This window comes from Triturus cristatus, chromosome 6 (assembly GCF_964204655.1).
Source record: "Triturus cristatus chromosome 6, aTriCri1.1, whole genome shotgun sequence".
Taxonomy (NCBI): domain Eukaryota; kingdom Metazoa; phylum Chordata; class Amphibia; order Caudata; family Salamandridae; genus Triturus; species Triturus cristatus.
The window spans coordinates 377,702,527-377,727,189 of NC_140589.1; the positions used below are offsets into that span (position 1 = coordinate 377,702,527).

The 24,663-nt window shown below is 49.0% G+C and overlaps 1 protein-coding gene across 3 annotated transcripts in view; it reads left to right on the plus strand.

The window, feature by feature from the left end:
- The window catches only part of LOC146817191 (ribonuclease H1-like), a 511,274-nt gene that overhangs the window by 185,181 nt on the left and 301,430 nt on the right, over positions 1-24,663 (plus strand). For all 3 annotated transcript variants that reach the window (XM_085610765.1, XM_085610769.1, XM_085610767.1), the window contains exon 5: positions 9,258-9,312. In XM_085610765.1, the coding sequence (XP_085466891.1) occupies positions 9,258-9,312 (55 nt within the window). The remainder of the gene's footprint in view (positions 1-9,257; positions 9,313-24,663) is intronic.

Below are 24,663 nucleotides of genomic sequence, written 5' to 3' on the forward strand. Positions count from 1 at the left end.
TAGGGTGCGTGGCGCACACTGAATTGCTGATGAGTGGACGCAAGCACAAGCTCAGAATCCCACCGCTGAACACCAACTTGTTGGACCTAAAGTCCTAGGGTAGCTTGGCTCAGGTGGAAAGGCCTCGTTCCGGAGTAACAGGTCGTGCTTGCATCACACTCACCTCAGCACTCCAGCGTATCACCACTAAAAACGACACTACACCAAGGTATTATAAAAGTTAGAAAAGCTTTATCTTTCCTTTTATCAGGTTTCTCTTTTCTTTCAAATGAAACCAATCAGTTTTTATCTACACCACATTAGGGTCAAAACATTTCGTTGTGGTTAAATTGACAGTACTTAAGTACCTTAGCCCTGATGTGAAATCAAGTGCGCCACCTGGTGGTCAAACACAGCACAGCAAATTCAATAACGCCTTAAATAGAGTCATTAACATAGCGCTGCACATAGCAATTTCATAGCGCCTTAAATAGTCAATCTGAAAGAAACACGTTAGTTAGATTCCTCACCTTAGAATATCCCCAGGCGTCAGACTGGATCCGGAAGATTTTTCGTCAGCAATACCCCTTGCCCGTCGCTAGGCGTCGTCTGCGGCTCCGCGTCCGTCGTCGGCGTCTTGCGCCGGAATGACGTCGGAGTACTTAGACACCGCCCTCGCGCGCTGACGTCAGTTCTTCTTTTTTCCGCGCCAGTAAGCGCAGATCCGGGAGAGCTACCCCTTTAGTCAATTTTTGACTAACTTTTTTGATCCTTTTTGATCTTGTCTCGACTCCGGTGCCGGTAGGATGCCTGGTTTTAAAGCCTGTGCTGACTGTAGCCGCTTGATGTCGGTTACGGACCATCACCGCCGGTGCCTTTACTGCTTGGGCCTCGACCACGACGCGGAGTCGTGCTCGGACTGCAAGGCCCTGACCTCGAAGGCTAGACGGGAGCGTGCCCGTAAGCTTCTCGAGATTCGCCACTCTGTTCCGCGCGCCTCTCGATCCCGGTCCAGAAGGAGGTCCAAGGATCGGTCGCGGAGCCGCAGCCGACGTCACCATCGGTCGTCGGGATCCAAGTCTTCGGGTAAGTCGAAGCATTCCAAGAAGTCCAAGAGGCGACACCGCTCTTCGGACTCCCCTCGCCGGTCGCGCGACTCGGCCGAGGGTCAGGGTGGTTCCACCCCCGCGGCACCGGCGAAGCCGCAGACGCCGCGCACGTCCCCATACCCTCCGGTCCCTGGGACTGACGCGATGCCGGCGGAAGTCAGTGCCTTCCTCTCGGCCATGAGGAACCTGGCTCCGCCGTCGAAGCCCGCTGGCGCGCCTTCGGGCCCCGCGGACCCGACTGGGCTGCCTTGCCTGCCGGTGGCTCCGGCCCCGGCGCCGTTGACGGCTCCGGCCTCGACGCCGCAAGCGCCCGAGGGACCCGTTCCCGAGTCCCCGCCGACGCCGGTCGACCTCGTCACGCCTCCTCCGCCGGCGTCGACACCGGTACCACCCCCGACGCCGACGTCGACTCCGCTCGACGTCGAGCCCCAGTTCAGCCCCACTACGGGCGGTACGGCGTCGATGGACGCCGCGTTCGGCGCGGCTAGAGACACATTATGTCTATCGCCTGGCTCCGTTCCTTCCTCCTGTATACCAGGAATCGGATGATGGGGACAACTGGGAGGGATACGAGGATCCTATGGCCGTTCAGGCTCAAATGTCACAGGACTGGGCAGATGAACTGGGGGAGGCCAGTGGCCTGGATACCTCTCCAGACACTGGATTTGTCTCTCCTCAGACTGTGGCTTCGGAGGAGGGCGCTGCTTTCTCTGTGGTGCTGCGCAAGGCGGCCGCAGCCCTTGGGCTCGAGCTGCCTGCCGTGGCTGTGAGGACTAACGTCCTTACTGAGGTGCTTCAGTCTGCGGCAAGCTCCACTGAGCCTCTGCTGCAATTCAATGAGGCCCTCCTTGACGTTCTGCAGGGCACCTGGTCCAAGCCCTCCACGGTTCCTCCTGTGGACAGGAATGTCGCCAGGCGCCACCGCCCTGCTCCGGGCGACCCCAGTTTTCTGTCCCAACACCCTACCCCTGAGAGCCTGGTTATCCAGGCCTCTACCTCCCAATCCTCCTTCCCGACCGCCCCGCCGGACCGGGATTCCAAGAGACTAGAACAGTTTGGCAAGAAGCTGTTCTCCTCCCTTAGTTTGGGCCTGCGGTCTTTGAACAGCGCCTGTCTCTTGGACCGTTATTCCCACTCTCTGTGGGATGCGGTGGAGGACGTGCTGCCCCTGTGTCCGGAGGAGGTCCGGACACGACTTACCCAGGCTCTGGCTGATGGGAGGGATGCAGCGCGACATGCTATCCGATGTGGGCTTGACACTACGGACTCGCTGGGTAGGGCCATTTCTACCACAGTGGCGCTTCGGCGTCACGCCTGGCTGCGGTCCACGTCATTTTCGGGCGATGTCCAGAGCACTCTCATGGACATGCCCTTTGATGGCACTCGCCTCTTTGGCGAGAAAGCGGACAGTGCGCTGAATCGCTTTAAGGACTCCCGGGCTACGACCAAGTCCTTGGGCCTCTCGGCCCCGCGATCGCAAACTTCCGCCTTTCGTGGCCAAGGAAGGGGTGCCTCCTCACGTGCGCCTAGCCACCAGCCGCAGAACCAACCTGCGCGCGGACGTGGTTTCCGCCGAGGCGGTTCTGGAGGACGACGAGGTCAGCCCACATCCACCCCGGCAGCATCCGCCTCAAAGCCTTCCTAGTCCGAGCTTTCAGGCCCATTCCACGCCAGTGGGTGGCAGAGTTCGCCATCACCTGCTCCACTGGCGGTCCATCACATCGGACAGTTGGGTGCTGCAAATCGTCCGAAGGGGCTATTCCCTCCCCTTCGAGACGACCCCTCCAGCCATGCCACCGCATCACCACCGTATCTCGGGGGATCATTTGAATCTTCTCCACAAGGAAGTTTCGGCCCTCTTGGCCAAGGGGGCCGTCGAGCGCGTTCCGAGCCCAGAAGTAGGTTGTGGTTGTTATTCCCACTACTTTCTGGTTCCCAAGAAGGGCAAAGGGGGCCTACGCCCTATCTTGGACCTCCGGAACGTCAATGCCTTCCTCCGGAAGGAAAGGTTCAAGATGTTAACTTTGGCTCAGGTTCTAGCTGCCCTAGACCCCGGAGACTGGATGGTAGCGTTGGACTTGCAGGATGCATATTTCCACATCCCCGTCCTGCCGGCCCACCGGCGTTACCTGCGGTTCACGGTGGGTCAAGAGCACTTTCAGTTTACCGTGATCCCCTTCGGCCTCACCAGTGCCCCTCGGGTGTTCACGAAAGTGATGGCGGTGGTTGCAGCTCATCTGCGCAGATCAGGGGTTCCAGTCTTCCCCTATCTCGACGACTGGTTGTTGAAGGCGGGCTCGCCCCAGACAGTCGTCTCCCACCTCCAGACTACGGCGGATCTCCTGCATTTGCTGGGATTTTCCATCAACGTGCCGAAGTCACACCTGAGTCCCTCTCAGAAGCTCCTCTTCATCGGAGCGGTTCTCGATGCGGCGCAGTTCCGGGTCCATCCACCGGAACAGCGGGTCCGGGATATACAGGCCCTGATTCCCATCTTTCGGCCTCTATCCTGGGTTTCGGTCAGGCTAGTGTTGCGGCTTCTGGGGCTGATGGCCTCCTGCATCCTACTAGTGCATCACGCCAGGCGGCGCATGCGGGCTCTGCAGTGGGACCTGAAGTTTCAGTGGGCCCAGCATCACGGCAACCTGTCAGACCATGTCTTGATCTCGGAGGGCACTGCACAGCAGTTGCAGTGGTGGCTCACGGACCGCGATTGGGTCAAGGGCAAGAGCCTCTCCCTTCCCCAACCGGAGCATGTCGTAGTGACGGATGCGTCCCTCCTGGGATGGGGTGGCCATATGGGAGAGGCGGAGATCAGAGGCCTCTGGTCTCCGGCGGAGTCTCGTCTCCACATCAACCTGTTGGAGTTGAGAGCGATCCGACTTGCACTGAAAGCCTTCCTTCCCTCTGTCAGGGGAAGTGTCGTGCAGGTGTTCACGGACAACACCACAGCCATGTGGTATTGCAACAAACAGGGCGGGGTGGGGTCGTGGACCCTTAGTCAGGAGGCTCTGCGCCTCTGGACGTGGCTGGAACACCAGGGCGTCACCCAAGTGGTTCAACATCTGGCGGGCTCTCTGAACGCCAGAGCAGACGAACTCAGCCGCCGGTGCATGATGGATCACGAATGGCGTCTGAACTCCGAAGTGGCGCAAGGTCTCTTTCAGCAATGGGGAGAGCCTGGGTTAGATCTATTCGCCACCGAAGAGAACGCGCAATGTCAGCAGTTCTGCGCGTTGGAATTTCCAAGGCGGCACTCGCTCGGCGACGCTTTTCGTCACAAGTGGAGTTGCGGTCTGTTGTACGCCTTTCCGCCTATACCACTTCTGCCCAGAGTGCTGAAGAAGATCAGGCACGACCGGGCCCAAGTCATCTTGGTGGCTCCGGATTGGGCACGAAGGTACTGGTATCCCGAGCTACTCAGTATGTTGACCGATCCTCCGATACGTCTGCCCCTTCGGGAGGATCTTCTGTCGCAGCAGCAGGGGACGGTCCTCCACCCGAACCTGTCCAGCCTCCACCTCCATGCGTGGAGATTGAGCGGCGGCAGTTGATGCCATTTGACTTGCCTCCTGAAGTCTGTGATATCATTCTGCCAGCCAGGCGTCCCTCCACAATGACGGTATACGCCTGCCGGTGGAACAAATTTGTGGCATGGTGCACAGCAAAGGCTGTGGATCCCCTTTCCGCCCCTCTTTCTGAGGTTCTACTGTTTCTTCTTTCTTTGGCCCGGCAGGGCTCTGCCCTGGGCACCCTGAAAGGTTACCTTGCTGCCATCTCTGACTTCTTGCGGCTTCCTGATCAGCCTTCTCTTTTCAAGTCCCCTGTAGTTACACGCTTTCTGAAAGGCATTACTCACACGTTCCCTCCTGTCCCTTTTGTAATGCCTCAGTGGGACTTGAATCTTGTTCTCACATTTCTAATGTGCGCTCCCTTTGAGCCTCTTCATAATTGTCCTCTTCGTCTGCTGACGCTTAAGACTGCTTTTCTGGTAGCCATCACCTCGGCTAGACGGGTGAGTGAGCTCCAGGCTTTATCTTCAAAGCCTCCTTTTCTCTCTGTTCATCCGGACAAGGTTGTCATTCGGCCTCGTCCCTCCTTTCTTCCGAAAGTGGAGACTCCATTTCATCTTGGGCAGTCTGTCACCTTGCCCACCTTCTTTCCGCCTCCGCATCCTTCCAAAGAGGAAGAGAGGCTCCACCGTCTGGACCCAAAACGTGCACTCTCCTTTTATTTGGACCGCACAAAGCAGTTCCGGGTGGACGACCAACTTTTCGTTGGATACGTGGGTGCTAAGAAGGGGAAAGCTGTGCACAAACGGACCATCTCTCGGTGGGTCGTTTTGTGCATCAAAATTTGTTACTCCTTGGCAAAAAAGGACCCTCCTGTTGGGGTTGCGCGCCCATTCTACTCGGGCCACAGCGGCTACTACTGCTTTGGGACGGGGTGTCCCTTTGCAGGACATCTGTCAGGCGGCGACGTGGGCTTCGCTACACACGTTTGCCAGGCATTATTGCCTTGACAGCCAAGTCCGGAGGGATGGCTTCTTTGGCCGTTCTGTCCTCCAGGACTTTCTGGTGTGATCTTGGTTCGCAGACCCACCACCGGGGATGGTATTGCTTGGGTATCTATTCTAAGGTGAGGAATCTAACTAACGTGTTTCTTTCAGATGAACAAGTTACTTACCTTCGGTAACGATGTATCTGTAAGAAACATTAGTTAGATTCCTCACCGACCCACCCATCCTCCCCGTTCTGCGAACTGACATCTAGGGTTAAGGTTATCCTTTTCAGGCCCCTAGATTTTATTTTTGGCACCAGTGTCGGTCTTTGCATGGCTCTGCGTTCCTGGCGCGGAAAGCTATGTACAAGAACTGACGTCAGCGCGCGAGGGCGGCGTCTAAGTACTCCGACGTCATTCCGGCGCACGACGCCGACGACGGACGCGGAGCCGCAGACGACGCCTAGCGACGCGCAAGGGGTATTGCTGACGAAAAGTCTTCCGGATCCAGTCTGACGCCTGGGGATATTCTAAGGTGAGGAATCTAACTAACTAATGTTTCTTACAGATACATCGTTACCGAAGGTAAGTAACTTGTTCTTTACGTAGCACTACACATAGTAATTTCATAGTGCCTTAAATAAAGTCATTAACATAGCACTGCACTTGGTAATTTCATAGTGCCTTAAATAGAGTCATTAACATAGCACTGCACTTGGTAATTTCATAGTGCCTTAAAAGTGGCCCTTCCGCTTAGCGGTGTACTCAGTAACTCATTAGTGCTATCCCCGGCAAGTACCTAAGGCCTTTACGGGACTCTCCGTCTGAGGCGAGGTCCTCGGGCCCCAAACTCCCTTGCCCTGGAGCCCTACAGAGGCAGGAGATGCTGGTGAGGTGGGTCCCAGGTCAGGGGGAAATGTTGTGGCTCACTGGGCCTCCCCAGGGGAGGGGCGAACTCTGAGCCTCTCTACGGCCTTCCTCCCGTCTCCCCCAGGGGTTACCTTTCTCCTCCGCCTTCTCTCGGCCCTTGCGCTGGTTTTCCAAGGCCCGCGCCCGCAGCCGCCGATGCAGCGCGACCTGCAGGGCGCGGCCCAGTCGGCAAATCACCCGGCGGCGGGGGCGGCGTCTCGCAGTCCGCCCCGTGATGGGGGGGGGGGGGGGGGAGAATCCGCTTCACGGCCTTGCGCGGCCCTCACAGGATGGCTCCAGGCCTGGTGAGGCCTTCGCAGGATTCCAGTGGGCTTTCCTGCCTTCCGACTGCAGTGATGGGGCCCTGGGCTTCTCCACGGGCCTCGATGACTATGGGGGCGATCTTTCCGGGCCCTGGGCCGCAGCGGTGAGCTATTCTCTGGGACAGCCCCGACGGGGTGGCACAAATTAAGGGGTGGCCTGCAGTTCGGGGGTGGTGAAGTGTTCGGTGCCTAGCGCCCCCTGTCTCCTCACAGCGACGCCCAGACTCAGGACAGGTTGGTTGGAATGCGGCAGGCCACATGCCAGTGGCGGAACAAGATAGGGGGGACCCTGGCACAGTCAGGAAAATGGTGGATAACGTCAGAAATGGTCACTCTCTTCCCCAGTTCTCTTCAGGGGTCCTGACTAGGCGGGGAGCACAAAAAGTTGACGTGATCCCTGGGTCAGAGGCTGAAGGCAGGGCTAGGTCACGAGGTAGGGGGTGGTGTCAACCGAGGGGGGAGAAAAAGCAGGCCCTAAGAACAGTCAGTTCCCCCCCCTCTGGCGCTCCTACCTCCCCACTCAGGTGCCTTACTCCTGACTACCACAGTTCACTCAAAATGGCCGTCGCACCTCACCTCTATATATAGCCTGGGCCCTGACTGGCTAGAGTGGCCCAGAAGGTTCTGGAACTCCTCATGTCAGCCTATGGCCCAGGTTCTAAGGTGACAGTTTAGGCCACCATTTTGTGGAGGAGCTCTCTCCCTCCCTCCATTTTAGGGAAGCACCTTGCGCCACACCATCAATTAGTGATGATGGGGCACCCAGAGCCTCTAAGTCAACACCAAAAAAAAACTAGTGGACAGAAAAATTAGAGGGTAAAGGAAGAAAAAATGAGGAGGGGACAGCCAAAGGGCTGGCAGGTCTAACAAGCACCACTTACTGCTGCTGCCCATGTTGGCTGGTTACTGCCTTCCTGCAGAATGTCCAGAGTAGCCCTTGCACCTTTCCATGTTTTGATGTTGCACAGCTCCAACACTGTATGAATCCACACTGTGTTTCACCAACAAGGGATCTCCGTTCCCAGCAGTAACTCAGTTAGCCCCTTCCATATTTTTGGAACTGCACTGTTATTTGCCTTGGATAGCATTTGCCAATTCCTACTACTTTCCTGTATCTATGGTACTGAGTGTCCCTTGCTTTCCCTGATTACACGTTATTGTATGCTGTTTTGTAGGCACCCTGTGTTTCTTGTAGTTTAGTTGTTGGTCTTCTTATTTAGTCCCCTGCTTACAGTTTGCAGCCTGGTTTTCATTTTGTATAGGTCTCTTTGTGCAGTGATGGGATTAATGCTCCGTTTATTTGTGTTTCTTTATTGCTTCTTTTTCTGTTGTCTTGTATTTCTGTTTACTGTTTCTGCTGTATTCACATTCAGAACAGTCAGCTGATCAGTATTTCTACCCATTCAAAGATAGTTGATGATGGGTTTCCTCATTGATAGGGAATGCTAGATCGTTGCTAGTGTTCATATCATATACAAGAGGGAACAGGGCTTGCATACCACCTACGTTTCATGAGCACATTTCTGCAGGAACAATTATTTAAGATTGTACCCCTCCACAATCTACTTTGTCAACTTTAGAAGCACGACCAATTGGTTTTCGTAGAACTCCAAAATGTTTACTTTCACATCACCAACCAAAAAATTAATAGCATTCAACACTACAGTTTGTAGTTCCTCTTTGTAGCGTCCGACAACCCCAAGAGAGTATTTGAAGATCGTTACAGTAGAAGTGACTCTCCTCCACAAGCAAGGAATTCATGTGGAAAATGGCGTCTACGCCCCAGAAAATAGTGCATCACCCCTTTGCATGAATTGGGTTTTTTAATCACAGCACACAATCCCTTAATGGTCTCTGCAAAGAGAATGCAATTTATAGTTGTGGTACCTATACATTTATATGTGACCTTGTCGGCTCTGGATAACATTTAGTACATTCCCTTCTGTCTGGCTTCTGTTAAGTCAGCCAGGTCTCTGCTGAGGCTTTGACCTCGTCCGTTTTTCCGTAGAGCATGCATGCCTGCTTTGGCAAGACCCTTTCAGTGGAATCAGCTGCTTAAATGAAATTAGTTCTTCAACAACCCGACCAGCAGTGTCTGAATGCCTTCTGAGTTGGCTAACTGCCTACATTAGTGAAATAATTTGACCCATCTTCAGATAAGGTAATATTTTGGGACCGTTTGCATAAGACGCATAGTTTTTAAGTGGGTGACCGGGTCCAATAACCCAATACCATTGAATGAGATTGCTTGTCCCTTGCTTATTTTAGATGGGTGTTTGTGATGATCTGTGCTTTGTTTCTTCAATATAGAATCCCACAAGCGAAATCTGATTGTTTTCCATGCCTATCTATGTGCTAGTTGCAATTTAAAAAGCAATATTCACTTTCAGAGGAAAATATTCATTTTTATATGTGCATTGGTTTTGTTTTTTTGCAGCAATGTTGGAGATAGACTCGATGGAAGACAAACTAACCAAAGAGCAGAAATACAGGTACTATTACATTGTCAACTCATGGTCCTTTGGGTTGATGTGTATGGAAATTACTTTGGGAGTGTATTTTTACATTGCATGGCTGATATTTTTGCATTAAATAGAACACTTTCTAGCGCCTATAATGGAAAGTTAAAATTTTGGGAGGACACAGAGGCAAAGATTATGTTCTTCTTCCTCCACTTTATTTATGCAGCAGCCATAAAACAAAATAATGAAAGTATATACATTTCCCATAAACCATTGGAAAAGGAAACTAGGGGTCGTATTACATAAGTGCCCGAGGGCGCAATGGGCTGCAGATGCTTGTGCGGTCCCTTCTGTAATATTAATAGCGCTGGTGCACATAAACTACCAGGGCCACCCCATTTGCCTCTGCGCCCGCGCCTAATTACAGACGTGGGTGCAGAGGCAAAGAGCTCTCAAGAGGCGCATTGACAGAGCGCCATCTAAAAAGTGGAGCACTGTTAGTGTGCCCCCAAGAGCAGCCCTCTGGAGGGAGAAAAAGGGCCCCCCCAGAAATTCCCTCGCAGGCGGGTGCAGTCACTGACAGCACCCGCCTGCAAAGGGATGTCTAACCCCCTTTGAAAGTGCAGGCAGGTTACTTCCTGCACTGTGGAAAATGTGCAGCCGCTCCGTGTTTTCACAGAAATGCTCTGCCCCCAGGGCAGCACGAGTTTGTGGCTTCCCTGGGGGCAGCGCATCCTTTGTAATAAGATGCACTTTCGCTTATTTTGCGCCTAGCAAACCTGTTTTGAGGTGTGCCAGACGCAAACAGGGAAAGTGGACCTTTTACATAGTAGGGCCTCATGAACTTCAACCAATCGCACTCCTTCAGGTCCTTTATACTCTGTCATCCTTCTCTATCACCCTCTTTATTCGAGCAACACTTTCCTTTATCTCTGTACTTCTCATTCTTGTTTGGAAGTCTCACTCCCTGCAATGATAAAAACGCACACCAATTTCACATCCCTACGTCACAGTGTCACGCCAAGAATACCAAACATGTTTTATGAAGAAAGGTTTCGGACAGCACATCATTCTTTCAAATTAATCTATTTAAGTAATATAACCTGATACTTATGCCGTATGAGGATTTGTTGCTGCAACCTTTTTTTTCCTCTCCCAGTATGTCCCCTAAAGACTGAACAGGGTGCAAACTCCCATGATCGTTGGGTTGTGGTAAATATTCTTTTTACCTTGACTGAATTTCATGCGGAATCTAAAATAGAGTAAAATAGCTCAGAATAACAAGAGGCAGAATCCGTGGTATAAGAGATTTTCTGAATGGGCTTTATTCCAAAATGGCCGACTCGAGTGGCGGCCTTCAGGTTCCGTCACCACGAGGGTTCAGGAAGTGAAGTACAATACTTTATTGACAAGAAGTAACTTTTATAGGTCATACATTACAATGAAACGAATGCAAAAGGCGTAACAATTGATAAGAGAAATGACATATTGGTACGTAATCGAAACTAGGCGTAATAAGGAGCAGAAAGAAACATGATTGGCTCTGATTATCATGCATAGGTGGATCTATAAGATAATACTTAACATAGATGCGCGCGCAGCAGCATGACGTGTGATTGACGTGCAACTAGGGGGTGACGGGGACTTGACATTTAGCTCTACATGTGGAGACGAGAAGTCTGGGGGGTCAAGTCAACCTAATCCCAAATCATATCTAACATCCTATGTTTAGAGAACTATGTTATCCACAAGAAAAGACTCTCGGACAGAATCTATTCTATACTGACTGTGTGCGTGTACAAGCGTCTAAGTGTCTATATGAGATGCGAGGGGCAGAAAACTTTCCATGGCAACAGGGCTATGAATTACTTGCAGGAGGACGGAAAGGCCGAGTCCTTTGCTTGTGAGCTAAAGGAAATGTTTACCTAAATCACTGGACAGGAATGCATCGGCTGAAGAGCAAAGTAGATAATTCGAAGGTGAAATACAGCTTCTTGGCAGGCAGGCAAAACTGGCCGAGGCAGGCACCGTTAGCTGCACAGGGAGTAGGACAAAGTTCATGGATACAGATGCGAGCTCAAGCTGAAGCTGTCAGAGACAGAGAGCAGGGAAGGCTTTGAGGACAGAATCGGGCCTACTTGCCTGAACTGTAAAAATGGAGTAACTTAGCCATATAAAGTCGGTGGCCTTTCATACTTAGGAATCGAATATCCAGCCCATTGATGGCGGATCTGACAGAGAACATGTTGACGGTGGACGCACATATGTTTGCGTTTTGGAAACTGGAACTGGAGGGAACATACATGTACTTGTGACATGCACATAGAACCGTTGGGGTCCAAGATAGGGGACATAACGAATCAGGAAAATCCACATTTCCACATTCCCTCCTTGTCCCCTACTTGCCCTTCAAGAGATATCAATCTTCATCATTCCATCGATTTGCTCATGGAGCATCATTTCTTCTTCCTTCTTCTTCCGGCATTCTGAACGAGAACTTTGATATGGAATGCATGATGTGGCACACAGACCACAAATCGCTGGTCCACATTGCAGGCATAAACAACAACTGAAGAGCATAAGAAGGCCAATACCTAGGAACGATAGAACTCTCCATCCCCAGGCTGATATTACACTCCAAAACCACCCGGACCACGTCCAAGTGCCTGGATTCTCGTGTATCTGGCTCACAATCTTATGAAGGCGCGTTATAGCTTTATATACAGATGGCGAATTTTCTGGTATGAATATGCAGCAGCTGGATCCGATGACCCTGCAAGCTCCGCCCCTATCGGCCAGGATGACGTCAAGGACAAGACGATTCTGGAGAACAACAATTCTCATCACTGATTGTTCCTCTGTCAGATTGCCTAGGGCGGCTATAGTCTCGTTTACTACAGCTTCAAGAGTCTTGGTTAGTCTGCGTATCAGCTTACTATTTGATATTGTACCTATATAGGGAAAGATGCCTTTATTGAAATCTACATACTTGTCCCATGCCGTCTCAGTATAATCGACAACTGGGAGATCTCTTCGCTCTCTATTGTGTACTAAATGAACATTCCGATAATAATCAGGTGGAGCTAGGAAAACAGGTGGCAGAAGGAATGCTATGTAACAGGTACCATCCCAATCTAGAGGCAGACGCATATATGCCGTCTGACCACATATAAAGTAAGAATGGCGAGAAGCTCTAAATGAAGATTTACCTTGATCACTATATTCTACTGTAGTAACGCATTGGCTATGGCCCATATGTATGGAACCAACTTTTCTTACACATAATTCACCCTTAACTGGAAATACTGACATAGTGGGCAGAATTAGTTCAACTTCGGATTTGACATTCAGAATCATAAGATTAGGTGTAAAATTACCTAATTTATACACTTCATTTTCTAGATCAGTTCCTGTTCTACTGGGGTGACCCTCCTTATTAGGATGACAGACTTTGAATAAAACTAGATTCAGATTTCCCCATATCCAATGTTGTTGATAAACTGCTGTGTCTGGGTCTATGGAATTTAGTAAACTAAACCATGCTCCACAGGAGCCATTGTGTGTGAACGGATGTGGAAAGAAAGGCAGAACTCCTTTGTTATTCTGATAGGGAGGGAGTCGGCCACACACCCAACAATTGGTGGCATTACTAGTCTGATGGGAATGATGTAACATACTAATGAAGGTGTTATTGCGCAGCGCAAGTCTATAAGATAATTCATGTGGCGGTAGGTCACTAAAAGAATGTTCAGCAGCAACATTATAAACATGTCTAGAAATAGGATGATATATGTGCAAAATCACACTCGTAATAATTATTAAAACACTCAATAAAAATAAAATTAATAATGTCCTCATACAGTAGCTACGCAGTGATTTACAATACGCCTGTCGTTTCAACATTTCTCGGGTATTTTCTCTACTCAGGTCCAAGGGATACATGTCGGAGACAATTCAACCGCTTCACCTTGGAGAGGACTTAAACAATCAAATTGCTCGACTGTTTGGGCCTAAGCTTTAATTTATAGCACTGAGAGTCATTCTGTTCAACAAAAGGAAGTTTTGAATCAGTCTGTGAGGGAGTGCAGGGCACAGTGTCTATATCCGAGGATAGTCCATGAAATTTCTTAATGTGGCTGGAATGTATCCAGCCCTTGCGGCCCTCAACTTTCACGGCTGTTCTTGTGGTCAGCAGGACTAGCTTCGGTGCTTTCCACCTGGGCTCCAACTGGGTCTTCCGATCAAAATTTCTCACAAACACCAGATCCCCCGGAGTAACGTCATGGGGTTTCACCTCAGTGTTGTCAGGAAAAGCTGCAGCTACCTGTGAACGACAAGATTGTAGTGCAGACATCAAGGAAGCCAAGTAATCTGTCAGCATATTACAATTAACATCAGTTATTTTACGTGGTATAGGCGTCCCCCACATATTTGGTGGCCTTCCGAAGATCACCTCATACGGGGATAGCCCTGTTCGAGAGTGTGCTACCATTCTTATGTAAAATAGTGCAACTGGTAATGCTACTATCCAGTCAACACCTTTCTCCTTACATATTTTAGACAATCTGATTTTCAAAATTTGATTATGTCGTTCCACGAGACCTGCTGCCTCGGGGTGTCGGACACAGTGGAATTTCCACTGATATCCCAACAAAAGTGAGACATGTTTCATTAATTCGGATGAGAAAGGCTGGCCGTTATCTGAATATACAACACGTGGTAAACCGTACCGCGGGAAGAATTCTCGAACTAACTGTTTGGCAGTAGTCGGGGCCGTGTAATCTGATACTGGGTACGCCTCAGTCCATCGGGAGAGAGCGCAGACAACTACCAGAACATATTTGAATCCTCGACATCGTTCCATCTGGATATAATCCATTTGGAGCACTTCAAAAGGATGATCAGGAGTCTGGAATCCACCCTGTTCTACGGGAACACTTTTTCCTGGGTTGAACTGACAACATATCATACAGGTACGGACTTTTTGTTTAGCTGCTGCTCGTAAATGTTTGTTGAACCAAATGTGTTGAATGCTATCTGGCATAGCTTTCTCTCCTAAATGCGCTGGGCTGTGAATTGTAGCTATAATGGCTTGGACCATAGAGTCAGGAAGAAACCATACAGATTTCTCCTTCGTCATCCATCCCTGATCTGTCTGGATCCCTCCTAGTTCAGTCCATTTCTTTAATTCTTCTGCAGTAGCATGTGTCTGTATGTCAATTACGTCAAGTGCGGGATCCTTAATTGTCATACACTGTGTTGGTGTCTGAACTATTGGCTTTGTCATGTCTAATGTGCGATTCTGAGCAGTCTGTTTAGCTGTTCTGTCAGCTAAATCATTGCCTTGAGAAATGATATCAGTAACCTTCGTGTGTGCTTTACATTTCATAATCGATATGGCAGTTGGTAGATGTATTGCGTCTAACAAGGCATGAATGAGGGTTCCGTGCTGAATGTGGGCACCATGGGAGGTTAAATAACCTCTCTCTCGCCACAGCACGCCGAAGTCGTGTACAACTCCGAATGCATAACGTGAGTCAGTGTATACATTAACTTTCTTATTTGTGGCTTGAATACAGGCTTGTGTTAGAGCAATAAGTTCTGCTGCTTGGGCTGACAAAGTATCTATACATTTTGTCTCAATAACTTCAGTGTCTGTTGTGACTGCATACGCGGCCACTAAGTCTCCTGTACTTGCTCTCATGCACGATCCATCTACATACAACGTCAGGTCTGGATCTAACAATGGAACGTCTGTCAAGTCTTGTCTAGGTTTCGTCTTTATTTCAATAATTTCAACACAATCATGAGCTAGTGGGTCTGTTCCAATTACAGGTAATAGTGTAGCAGGATTCAATGTATTACACCGTCGGATCTCTATGTGTGGCTGAAACAATGTCAGTTCATAACCGGTAAGTCTTGCTATGGTCAAGTGTTGTGTTTGTGTTCGGTTCACAAGAACTTCTACTGCATGTGGTACTTGTACTGTCAATGGATGTCCTAACACTATGGCATCGCTTTGTCTGATTGCTAAAGCTGTTGCTGCCACTGATTTCAGGCACGCGGGCAAAGCCTGAGCTACGGGATCTAATGTACTGGAAAAATAAGCACATGGCTTGCGTGATCCTGCTTGATCCTGAGTGAGTACTGACAAAGCAGTACCTTCGCGTTCTGTAACAAAGAGTGTAAAATGTTTGCTATAACATGGTGTTGCTAAAACAGGTGCTTGGCATAAAGCTTCCTTTAGGCTTTCAAAAGCTTGTGTATGTTCCTGAGTCCAAGGGAGAACAGTCGATGTGGCTGCCTCCTGTGTGGTTAACTGAATGAGTGGTTTTGCTAGAAATGCGTACTGAGGGATCCACTGCCTACAATATGAAGTGAGGCCTATGAAAGCCCGCACCTCCTTTTGTGTCTGGGGTATTGACATGTTAGCAATTAACTGGATGCGATCTGGTGTAAGCTGCCTTCCCTCCTTGGACAGCGAGTGACCAAGATAAATAACTCGCTGGACACAGAATTGCAGCTTAGAAGGAGACACCTTGTGCCCCTTGTCGGCTAGGAAATGTAAAACTGTTAGAGAAGCCTTTTCACATTCAGGTTCGCTTCTCGCGGTGATCAGCAGATCATCGACATATTGAAGCAGTGCAGTGTTGACTGGCATGTGGATACTGTCAAGTTCTCGTTTCAGTGCTTGGCTGTAGATGCTGGGGCTTTCTGTGAATCCTTGGGGAGCGCGTGAGAATTTAAAGCTGCGCCCATTTAAACTGAATCCGAACAAATATTGGCTTTCCGGATCTATTGGGACGCTAAAAAAGGCATTCTTGAGATCAATTACAGTAAAGAATGTTGCTTCGGAATCAATTGCTGTCAATAATGATGATATATCGGGGACCACAGGAAATTGTGGCACAATGCACTTGTTTAGTTCACGCAAATCAATAACCAATCGGTATACTGGCGGAGCAGTAGGGTCAGTTCGTTTAAGAATCGGAATTATCGGCGAATTACATACATTGGAGTCTGTTTCTACAACTACTCCCTGGGCAATTAACTCATCAATGATTTTCAGCAAAGCCACTACAGCATCTTGCGGTAACTTGTATTGTCGCAATCGTGGTAATACCACTCCTGCCTTGAGTGTAACTCGGTATGGTGTAATGTTCATGCAACCAACATCAGTAGGGCCTTGCGCCCATAGATGTGCTGGTAAAGTCTGTAGTCGGGGATCCATGTCTCTAGACACATAGTGACCTTTAAAATCACGTAAAAACAACCTTATTCCTCCCGGAGAACAACATATTATGGCTCCTAGGGCTTTCAGAGTTTTAATTCCTAACAGATTTTCTGGGCATGATTTAGTAAGCAATAAATCTGTAGTTCGTGTCAAAGGTCCTATCGTAAGTGGAAGAGGCTGTGATACTTCATTAACAATAGGTTTTCCTGAAAAACCAAGGGAAACATTTTGAGAGCCTGAGAGGGGTGCCCCTGGAACTTCACTACGTTTTATAGTTGTTCGACTTGCCCCTGTATCGAGTAAGAATTTTCTATCTTGACCTAATAATTCACTATGTACATAAGGTCCTTCTTGATCTACAGGAATCTCGATAAGCGGTAAGTCAACTTCCCTCTCTAGGCTGGTTCATGCGTAACGCTGATACTCAGGATATTCATACTGTGCAGTCTGATACATTTGTCGTGTTGTGGTTTGTGTGGCAGTAACAGGCAACGGTGGTGCAGCTGGCACAAACTGTATTGGCTGTTGTGCGGCTGGCATGGCCTGGGAATGCGGCATAGTTCCTTGTTCATTCTGATCTTGTCTGAGTGGCCGTGATCTTTCTTGTGTTTTACCTATGGCGATATTATGTTTTAAAACTGGACAATCGTGTACGTAATGACCTGGCTTTTTGCAATAATTGCATGTCCCTTTTACCGGTCCTGCTGAATCGGAATGTGTCATACCCTTTTTATGTCCTTCAGCCGGTACTGTCTGAGACACTAGCATTTTCATTTTTGTATCTTTCATACGTCTTTGTTCGTGTTCTTGTTCATCTCTAATTCTATTGTGATGATACTGTAACATTTGTAGCATTTGTGACGGAGTGTTACTTTGCCAGGTACTCTCGAATTTCAATATTCTATTCTTTACTGGAGGTAAAGCATTTTCTACTAATTTTGTCACAAATAAATGTGGATACGACTCACTACTTGTTTTTATACCACTATTTATTCCAAAACATTTTTCAAATCGGGCATAATAGTCACTTGTGTCTTCATCATGCTTTTGTTTACAGGCCGTGATTGCACCCCAATCTTCCTTTTTCGTAGTTAATAAACGTGGCAGTACTTGTACTAGTAAACCTGGTAATGCTTTGACTTTGTCCCCGAGCCCTGAACCTGCAGCTCGGGCCTTTTCTTCCGTCTCTAATGCTGTCCAATCTATCTTTTGGTCTCCCACTTCCCACTCTTTTTCTTTCAGTTTTTCATAAATGCCAGCAGGTAAGAGCACCTTTAATATCGTCATAATATCAGGATAGGTATACTCTCCCATCAGCAACATGTCCTTAATTTCTCGATGGAAACCCGCTGGGTCTTTGTCATGACTTGGTACTACTTTCTTCATTTCTAACAATTCAATTTTTGATATGGGTGTGTATACAAATACACGGTGAAACTCATTGTCTTCGCCTTTTATTGGGTGCACTTCTCGTAAGGGATTTTGTCTATCCATATAATACGGCGTTCTTTCTCTGCGGGGCAGCGAGAGAGAATCCGGACTTACAAAAAGGACATACTGTTTACGTGACACTAATATTTCTTTAATTAACTTGTTACTAGAACCTTTCCATCTGTTCGTGAGTAGTTCCGTTAATATATCAGGTAAAGGACCAGGGTCAGCATGTTGGCTCTTATATAGTATAAGGAGTTGCTGAATCATATAGATTCCAGCTAAACGTTGTTCATCTGCACTAAGGTTAAAAAACGTGTGTGCTACAGTCTCATCACCGTATTTTTCAGGACTGTCAATCCAGTGAACGGCTGATCTGGCTAATTCTTGCTCATCCATGGAATCGAGGAGGTGGTAACCCCTTCGTTCTCGTAGTAGTTTATCTGCGGCTTGGAACAGATGTTCAGGAGACTTTAAATTTATTACAGGCGTCGGATACGTTCTGCTATTATTTGGACATACAGAGTGTATGGGATCAGAAAAGCATCTAGTATTATTACAGGATCTTCCTCTGCCTACGTATGCTATGGTTTCTGACTGTCTTGCGGAATTCCCAGATTCGGAGACTTCATCTTGCTCGAACTCGTCTGTTTCCAATCTTTCTTCATGAATACGTTCTATTTCCCTACGGATTTTTCGGCACATGGCTATTATACAGTTTTTCTTATCGTGTCTCCCTTCTGATATATTCTGGCTCCATTTTGTAAGAATAAGCATTGTATTCGGGTCTACCCCCGGACGGTCTTGATTTCTGATCACGCAGTTTATGAGGAAACGTAACAGTTCCCCCTGTATCTCTACTTTCTGGAATTCCATAGCTCTGTTAATACATTCTGGGTCTCGCCCTGTTTGGACAAAATGATATATTTTATCTAGATGCGTAGTCATTCCTGGTAACCTCGCTAAATACTCTGCGGCTCGTCTGATACGTAATGATGCCAGGACCATTTCGTCCTCTTTACCGACCACCGGGTCATATCTACAATCTATAAGGAGTTCCTTAAGCGTACGTTCACTTACGAATTTGGGTGTACGTGAATGCGCTGATTCTTGAAAAACAAGTTTATTTATTCTAGGTGGCGTAAAAGTATTGCTTGCACCTCCCGTGGCCCCTTCAGGGGCGTCGGGTGTGAATGGATTCGTCGAACGTGACACAGCAACTATAGGTGTCGATACCACTGTAGAATCGATTGCGGGGACAGATGCGGAAACAGATGTGCTTGCCGGAGCTCGTGTCGGGACTTGCTGTTGCACGGGGACAGATACCTGATCCTGACGTTGAACCCCTCCGCCAGACGGTCTATGTGGTGTGGGGTTAGCATACTCGGGAGCTGCGTCATCTAGATATGAGGAAAGAAAAACATCTTCTGCGGTTCTGGGATGCCCTTTTGGATGTACCTTAATTGGAAATAATGGGGGTGGCAAGTCTTTTGGCATCTCTGGAACAGCCTTAGGTAGTCCTTCGGCTAGGAGAGGATACATACCACTCATAAGAGCGTTTCTTTGTCTATCTACTTGTTCTGATTTCACTCGGATACCTTCCTCAATTAATATATTTTCTTGAACTTCCTTTGAACTCTCTTTACTCCTCTCTTCTTGTCTACGTGCTTTTTCTGTACGTCTATGAGATTCTTTACGCCATAACTCAACAGCGTCTTTCTGTGACTGTCTGACTTTTCTTTTCCATAACTCTTCCTCCACTTTCATGATGCACTCTGCATCCCAGGTTCCCGCTGCGGGCCACCTTTGACTTTCCGGCAATCCCTTGGTATAATCTACCCATAGATCAAGAAACAATATGGCATCTAAGCCATGCTTGTGATACATAAAATGTCCTGGAGTGTCCCTAGGAGGAATAGGAACTGCTTCTTCAAGCACCCCTTTTCTAGTAGTAATCTGTCTTAACTTCGAAAAGAGCGGCATATTGACAACTGATCTGATACTTAATCTTGAACACACTTAATACAAAAAAAAAAAAAAACACAACAATGAACAATCATTCGTACCACAATATGTAGGACATTTTTTAACACATTAAACATTAAACATTAAACATTTTAACCTTTAAAAAATGACCAACAATGATGACAGTCTGCATAACTAATCACCAAGCAGAATTCTTGACAATAACTAGATACTTCGGAATACTTGATATACTGCTAAACAGTACATATACACTGCTAAACAGTGCAGACCGGATTTGTGTACCCAAATCCGTCTTGACCGGCACAACCTATGTGCGCGTCAACACGCCTCCCCGGCGATGGTACTCACCGGGTAGCTCCTTGAAACGGAAGGCCTCAGAGAATGGACGGGACTCGATGACTGCGGATAGCGGACCCTCTGGACATCGGGATTTCGAAAACCTGGTGGGCCTCTGTATACCTCGGATCTTGCTCTCTCAGCTAGGCTCTGGTCGGGATACTTCGCACTTCTCACCGCCTCGTCTGGGTTGATCGCAGCCTCAGTCGCCCCCGCTTGACCGGAGGGAGCTTACAGGAAATCCTGCTGGTACGCGTTTATGGTCCGTCCAGCTGTGGCAGGAGACCGGGCCTGCAACGCACCGCCGGCGCGTGAGATGAGAAAGTGTCCCTGTTCGGGCGCCATTATGTGGTAAATATTCTTTTTACCTTGACTGAATTTCATGCGGAATCTAAAATAGAGTAAAATAGCTCAGAATAACAAGAGGCAGAATCCGTGGTATAAGAGATTTTCTGAATGGGCTTTATTCCAAAATGGCCGACTCGAGTGGCGGCCTTCAGGTTCCGTCACCACGAGGGTTCAGGAAGTGAAGTACAATACTTTATTGACAAGAAGTAACTTTTATAGGTCATACATTACAATGAAACGAATGCAAAAGGCGTAACAATTGATAAGAGAAATGACATATTGGTACGTAATCGAAACTAGGCGTAATAAGGAGCAGAAAGAAACATGATTGGCTCTGATTATCATGCATAGGTGGATCTATAAGATAATACTTAACATAGATGCGCGCGCAGCAGCATGACGTGTGATTGACGTGCAACTAGGGGGTGACGGGGACTTGACATTTAGCTCTACATGTGGAGACGAGAAGTCTGGGGGGTCAAGTCAACCTAATCCCAAATCATATCTCACATCCTATGTTTAGAGAACTATGTTATCCACAAGAAAAGACTCTCGGACAGAATCTATTCTATACTGACTGTGTGCGTGTACAAGCGTCTAAGTGTCTATATGAGATGCGAGGGGCAGAAAACTTTCCATGGCAACAGGGCTATGAATTACTTGCAGGAGGACGGAAAGGCCGAGTCCTTTGCTTGTGAGCTAAAGGAAATGTTTACCTAAATCACTGGACAGGAATGCATCGGCTGAAGAGCAAAGTAGATAATTCGAAGGTGAAATACAGCTTCTTGGCAGGCAGGCAAAACTGGCCGAGGCAGGCACCGTTAGCTGCACAGGGAGTAGGACAAAGTTCATGGATACAGATGCGAGCTCAAGCTGAAGCTGTCAGAGACAGAGAGCAGGGAAGGCTTTGAGGACAGAATCGGGCCTACTTGCCTGAACTGTAAAAATGGAGTAACTTAGCCATATAAAGTCGGTGGCCTTTCATACTTAGGAATCGAATATCCAGCCCATTGATGGCGGATCTGACAGAGAACATGTTGACGGTGGACGCACATATGTTTGCGTTTTGGAAACTGGAACTGGAGGGAACATACATGTACTTGTGACATGCACATAGAACCGTTGGGGTCCAAGATAGGGGACATAACGAATCAGGAAAATCCACATTTCCACAGGGTGGGAAAATCCTCACCTAGAACTGACATGTTCGAGGCATATGAGCTGCAGATTGTACACTTAGCATAGGTCGCCATCTGGTGTTGGGCCCGGATGTTTGCAGTTTGTTTTTCTTCTTGGACAGTCTTTGGAAGTCACGAGTTTGGTGACTCCTCCTTCGGTCCGTACTGCGCATGGGCTTCGGCTCCATCCTCAGATTGTTTTTTTTCCGCCATCGGGCTCGGATGTGATACTTCGTGCTCCGGCTTCGAACTTCTACGGTTCCAGCCTCGACGGAAAATCCTCGATTCTTCGAGTTCCTTCATCATCTTCATCTCTCGAAGCGGCACTTTTCTCCATCCCGTACATCGACACCGGCCTTCGGGCCCTCCGCGACTCCGGTCCCGGCCGATGGAAAGGACTCCGTTCAAAAAGTGCCCAAAATGTGGGTCTAAATTTCCCCACACCGACCTCCATCAGGTGTGTAACCTTTGCCTCTCTCCGGAACACGAGGCTAGAGACTGCCCCGCCTGCAAGTCTTTTCGATCGAAGAAGACCATCCGAGATCGAAGAGCTCGACGCACCATGGCGCACTCATCCTCGGCAGCTCCACCGGACATCTTCGGAGACGACGCCGAAGCTTCGGGGCAAACACACACCGAGCAGGAGGAAGACGTCGTCAGCGCTTCCGAGGCCGACTACTCCGACGTGGAGGACGTTACACCAGCGCAGCGGGCCGTGAGTACTATGCCCCCTCCCACCCCCGCGCCGAAAACCAAAGAGACTCAGGTTACTCCCTCGCCTGCCGGCCTGGGCAAAACCAAAACCAAAACTTCGATCACCCCACCTTCGGGCCCGGTGTCGAAGCACCCAAAGTCTCATGGCAGCTCGGGATCGAGCCAGCCGACACCCGGTGCCGAAAAACAGCATCCGGCACCGAAGACTGCAAAATCCAGCTCGACTCCGAAACCACCGGTGCCGAAGCCTGGACACTCGGTGCCGACCAAACACAAACACAAATCTGTCGGCACCGACGCTCCGGCGCCGAAACATCATTCGACGCCGAAACACCCGGAGACCTCAAAAAAGCATGGCGCACACAGACCATCGAAACCCCCGGTTCCGAAATCACCGGTGCCGACAGACGACTCGACACCGTTGGCTCTGTTTACACCAGACCCTTTACAAAAGACTTTGTCCAAGGATCCAAAGACTGGGCTTTTGACTTTAACTACCAAGAAAAGACGCCTCGATGCTCCGGCTCCTCCTCCTCCACCCAAAAGGAAGGACTCTGCTACTTCTCCCCTCAGAGTGCCCTCCCCACCACCGCCTCCCCTACCCACACCTCCTCCACCGCCTCCACCTCACAGGTCTCCGCCACCTTTACCTCATTATGATCCGGCCCCATCCCCAGATCCAGATGATGGGGATCCGGACAATTACCCGGCGGACCCCCCAATGGATCCCACTCCACCAGGGACCCCAGATCCATGGGAGGATTACAATAACCCTGATATACCCAATGTACCTCAGGACGACCTATACCCATCAAGGCCGTCTCCTCCAGAGGACTCCTTAGGGTTTCATCATTTAGTGCAAAGAGCAGCACACTACCATGGGGTGGACATGCACAGTGAACCAGTAGAAGAAGACTTCCTACTGGATACATTTGATATACAAGACAAATCTACTTCCATTTTACCCATGCTTAAGGGTGTCACCAAGCACGCTACAGAGGTGTTCAAAGACCCTGTCAGAGCCAGAGTACTGAACCCTAGAATAGAGAAGAAGTACAAGGCGGCACCCACAGACCCTGCTTACATCAAGGGCCCTGCTCCCCTAGATTCCCTAGTTGTCTCCACAGCTAGAAAGCGGGCTAACTCCCAATCCTCAGGAGATGCCCCACCGCCAGACAAAGAATCTAAACTTCTGGACGCGTCTGGTAAACGCACCGCCTCCCAAGCTGCAAACATGTGGCGCATTCCAAACACACAAGCACTGCTTGCGCAATATGATAGAGCACACTATGACGAACTAGAGGCTCTTATGCAGCACCTTCCAGAAAAATACAAGCACAAGGCTCATGACCTTATACAGGAGGGTAAACTAATCACAAACACCTCCATTAAGTGTGCCCTCGATGCAGCCGACACTGCTTCTAGGGCCATAAATACCAGTGTCCTGCTTCGCCGCCACGCCTGGCTCAGGATCTCAGGGTTCAAACCAGAAGTCCAGGCATCCATACTCAATCACCCCTTTGACCAGGAAACACTCTTTGGGCCAAAGGTAGACGAAGCGCTCGAAAAGATGAAGAAAGACACAGACACAGCAAAGTCTATGGGGGCACTCCAAACACAAGCCTCCAAACGTTCCTTTCGACGCTCGTCCTTTCGTGGCACAGGCAGAGGCTCCTCCACCGATAACGCCTCTTCCTCCTACAAGTCCCCTCCTCAAAATACCTTTTCAAAGGGCAATCAGAGAGGTGGTTACAGGGGTAACAACAATAAGGGCAGGGGCAAAACCAACAACACCCGTTCTGCCACCCCCCCTGCAAAATGACTCCCCTCCGCTCCCCCCAGACCATTCCACTCCGGTCGGGGGCAGACTACAAAACTTTATCCACGTATGGGAGTCCATAACATCGGACAAATGGGTGACCCAAATTATTCGGTCAGGGTACTGTCTAGAGCTAACATCTACCCCACCCAATATCCCACCAAGGCACCGTCCAATGTCTCAAGAACATTCCACACTGCTCAAACAAGAGGTACTTTCACTCCTGCAAAAACATGCTATAGAGCAGGTTCCCGTCAACCAACGAAATCTAGGGGTCTACTCTCTATATTTCTTAATACCAAAGAGAGACGAGACCCTCAGACCCATTCTGGACC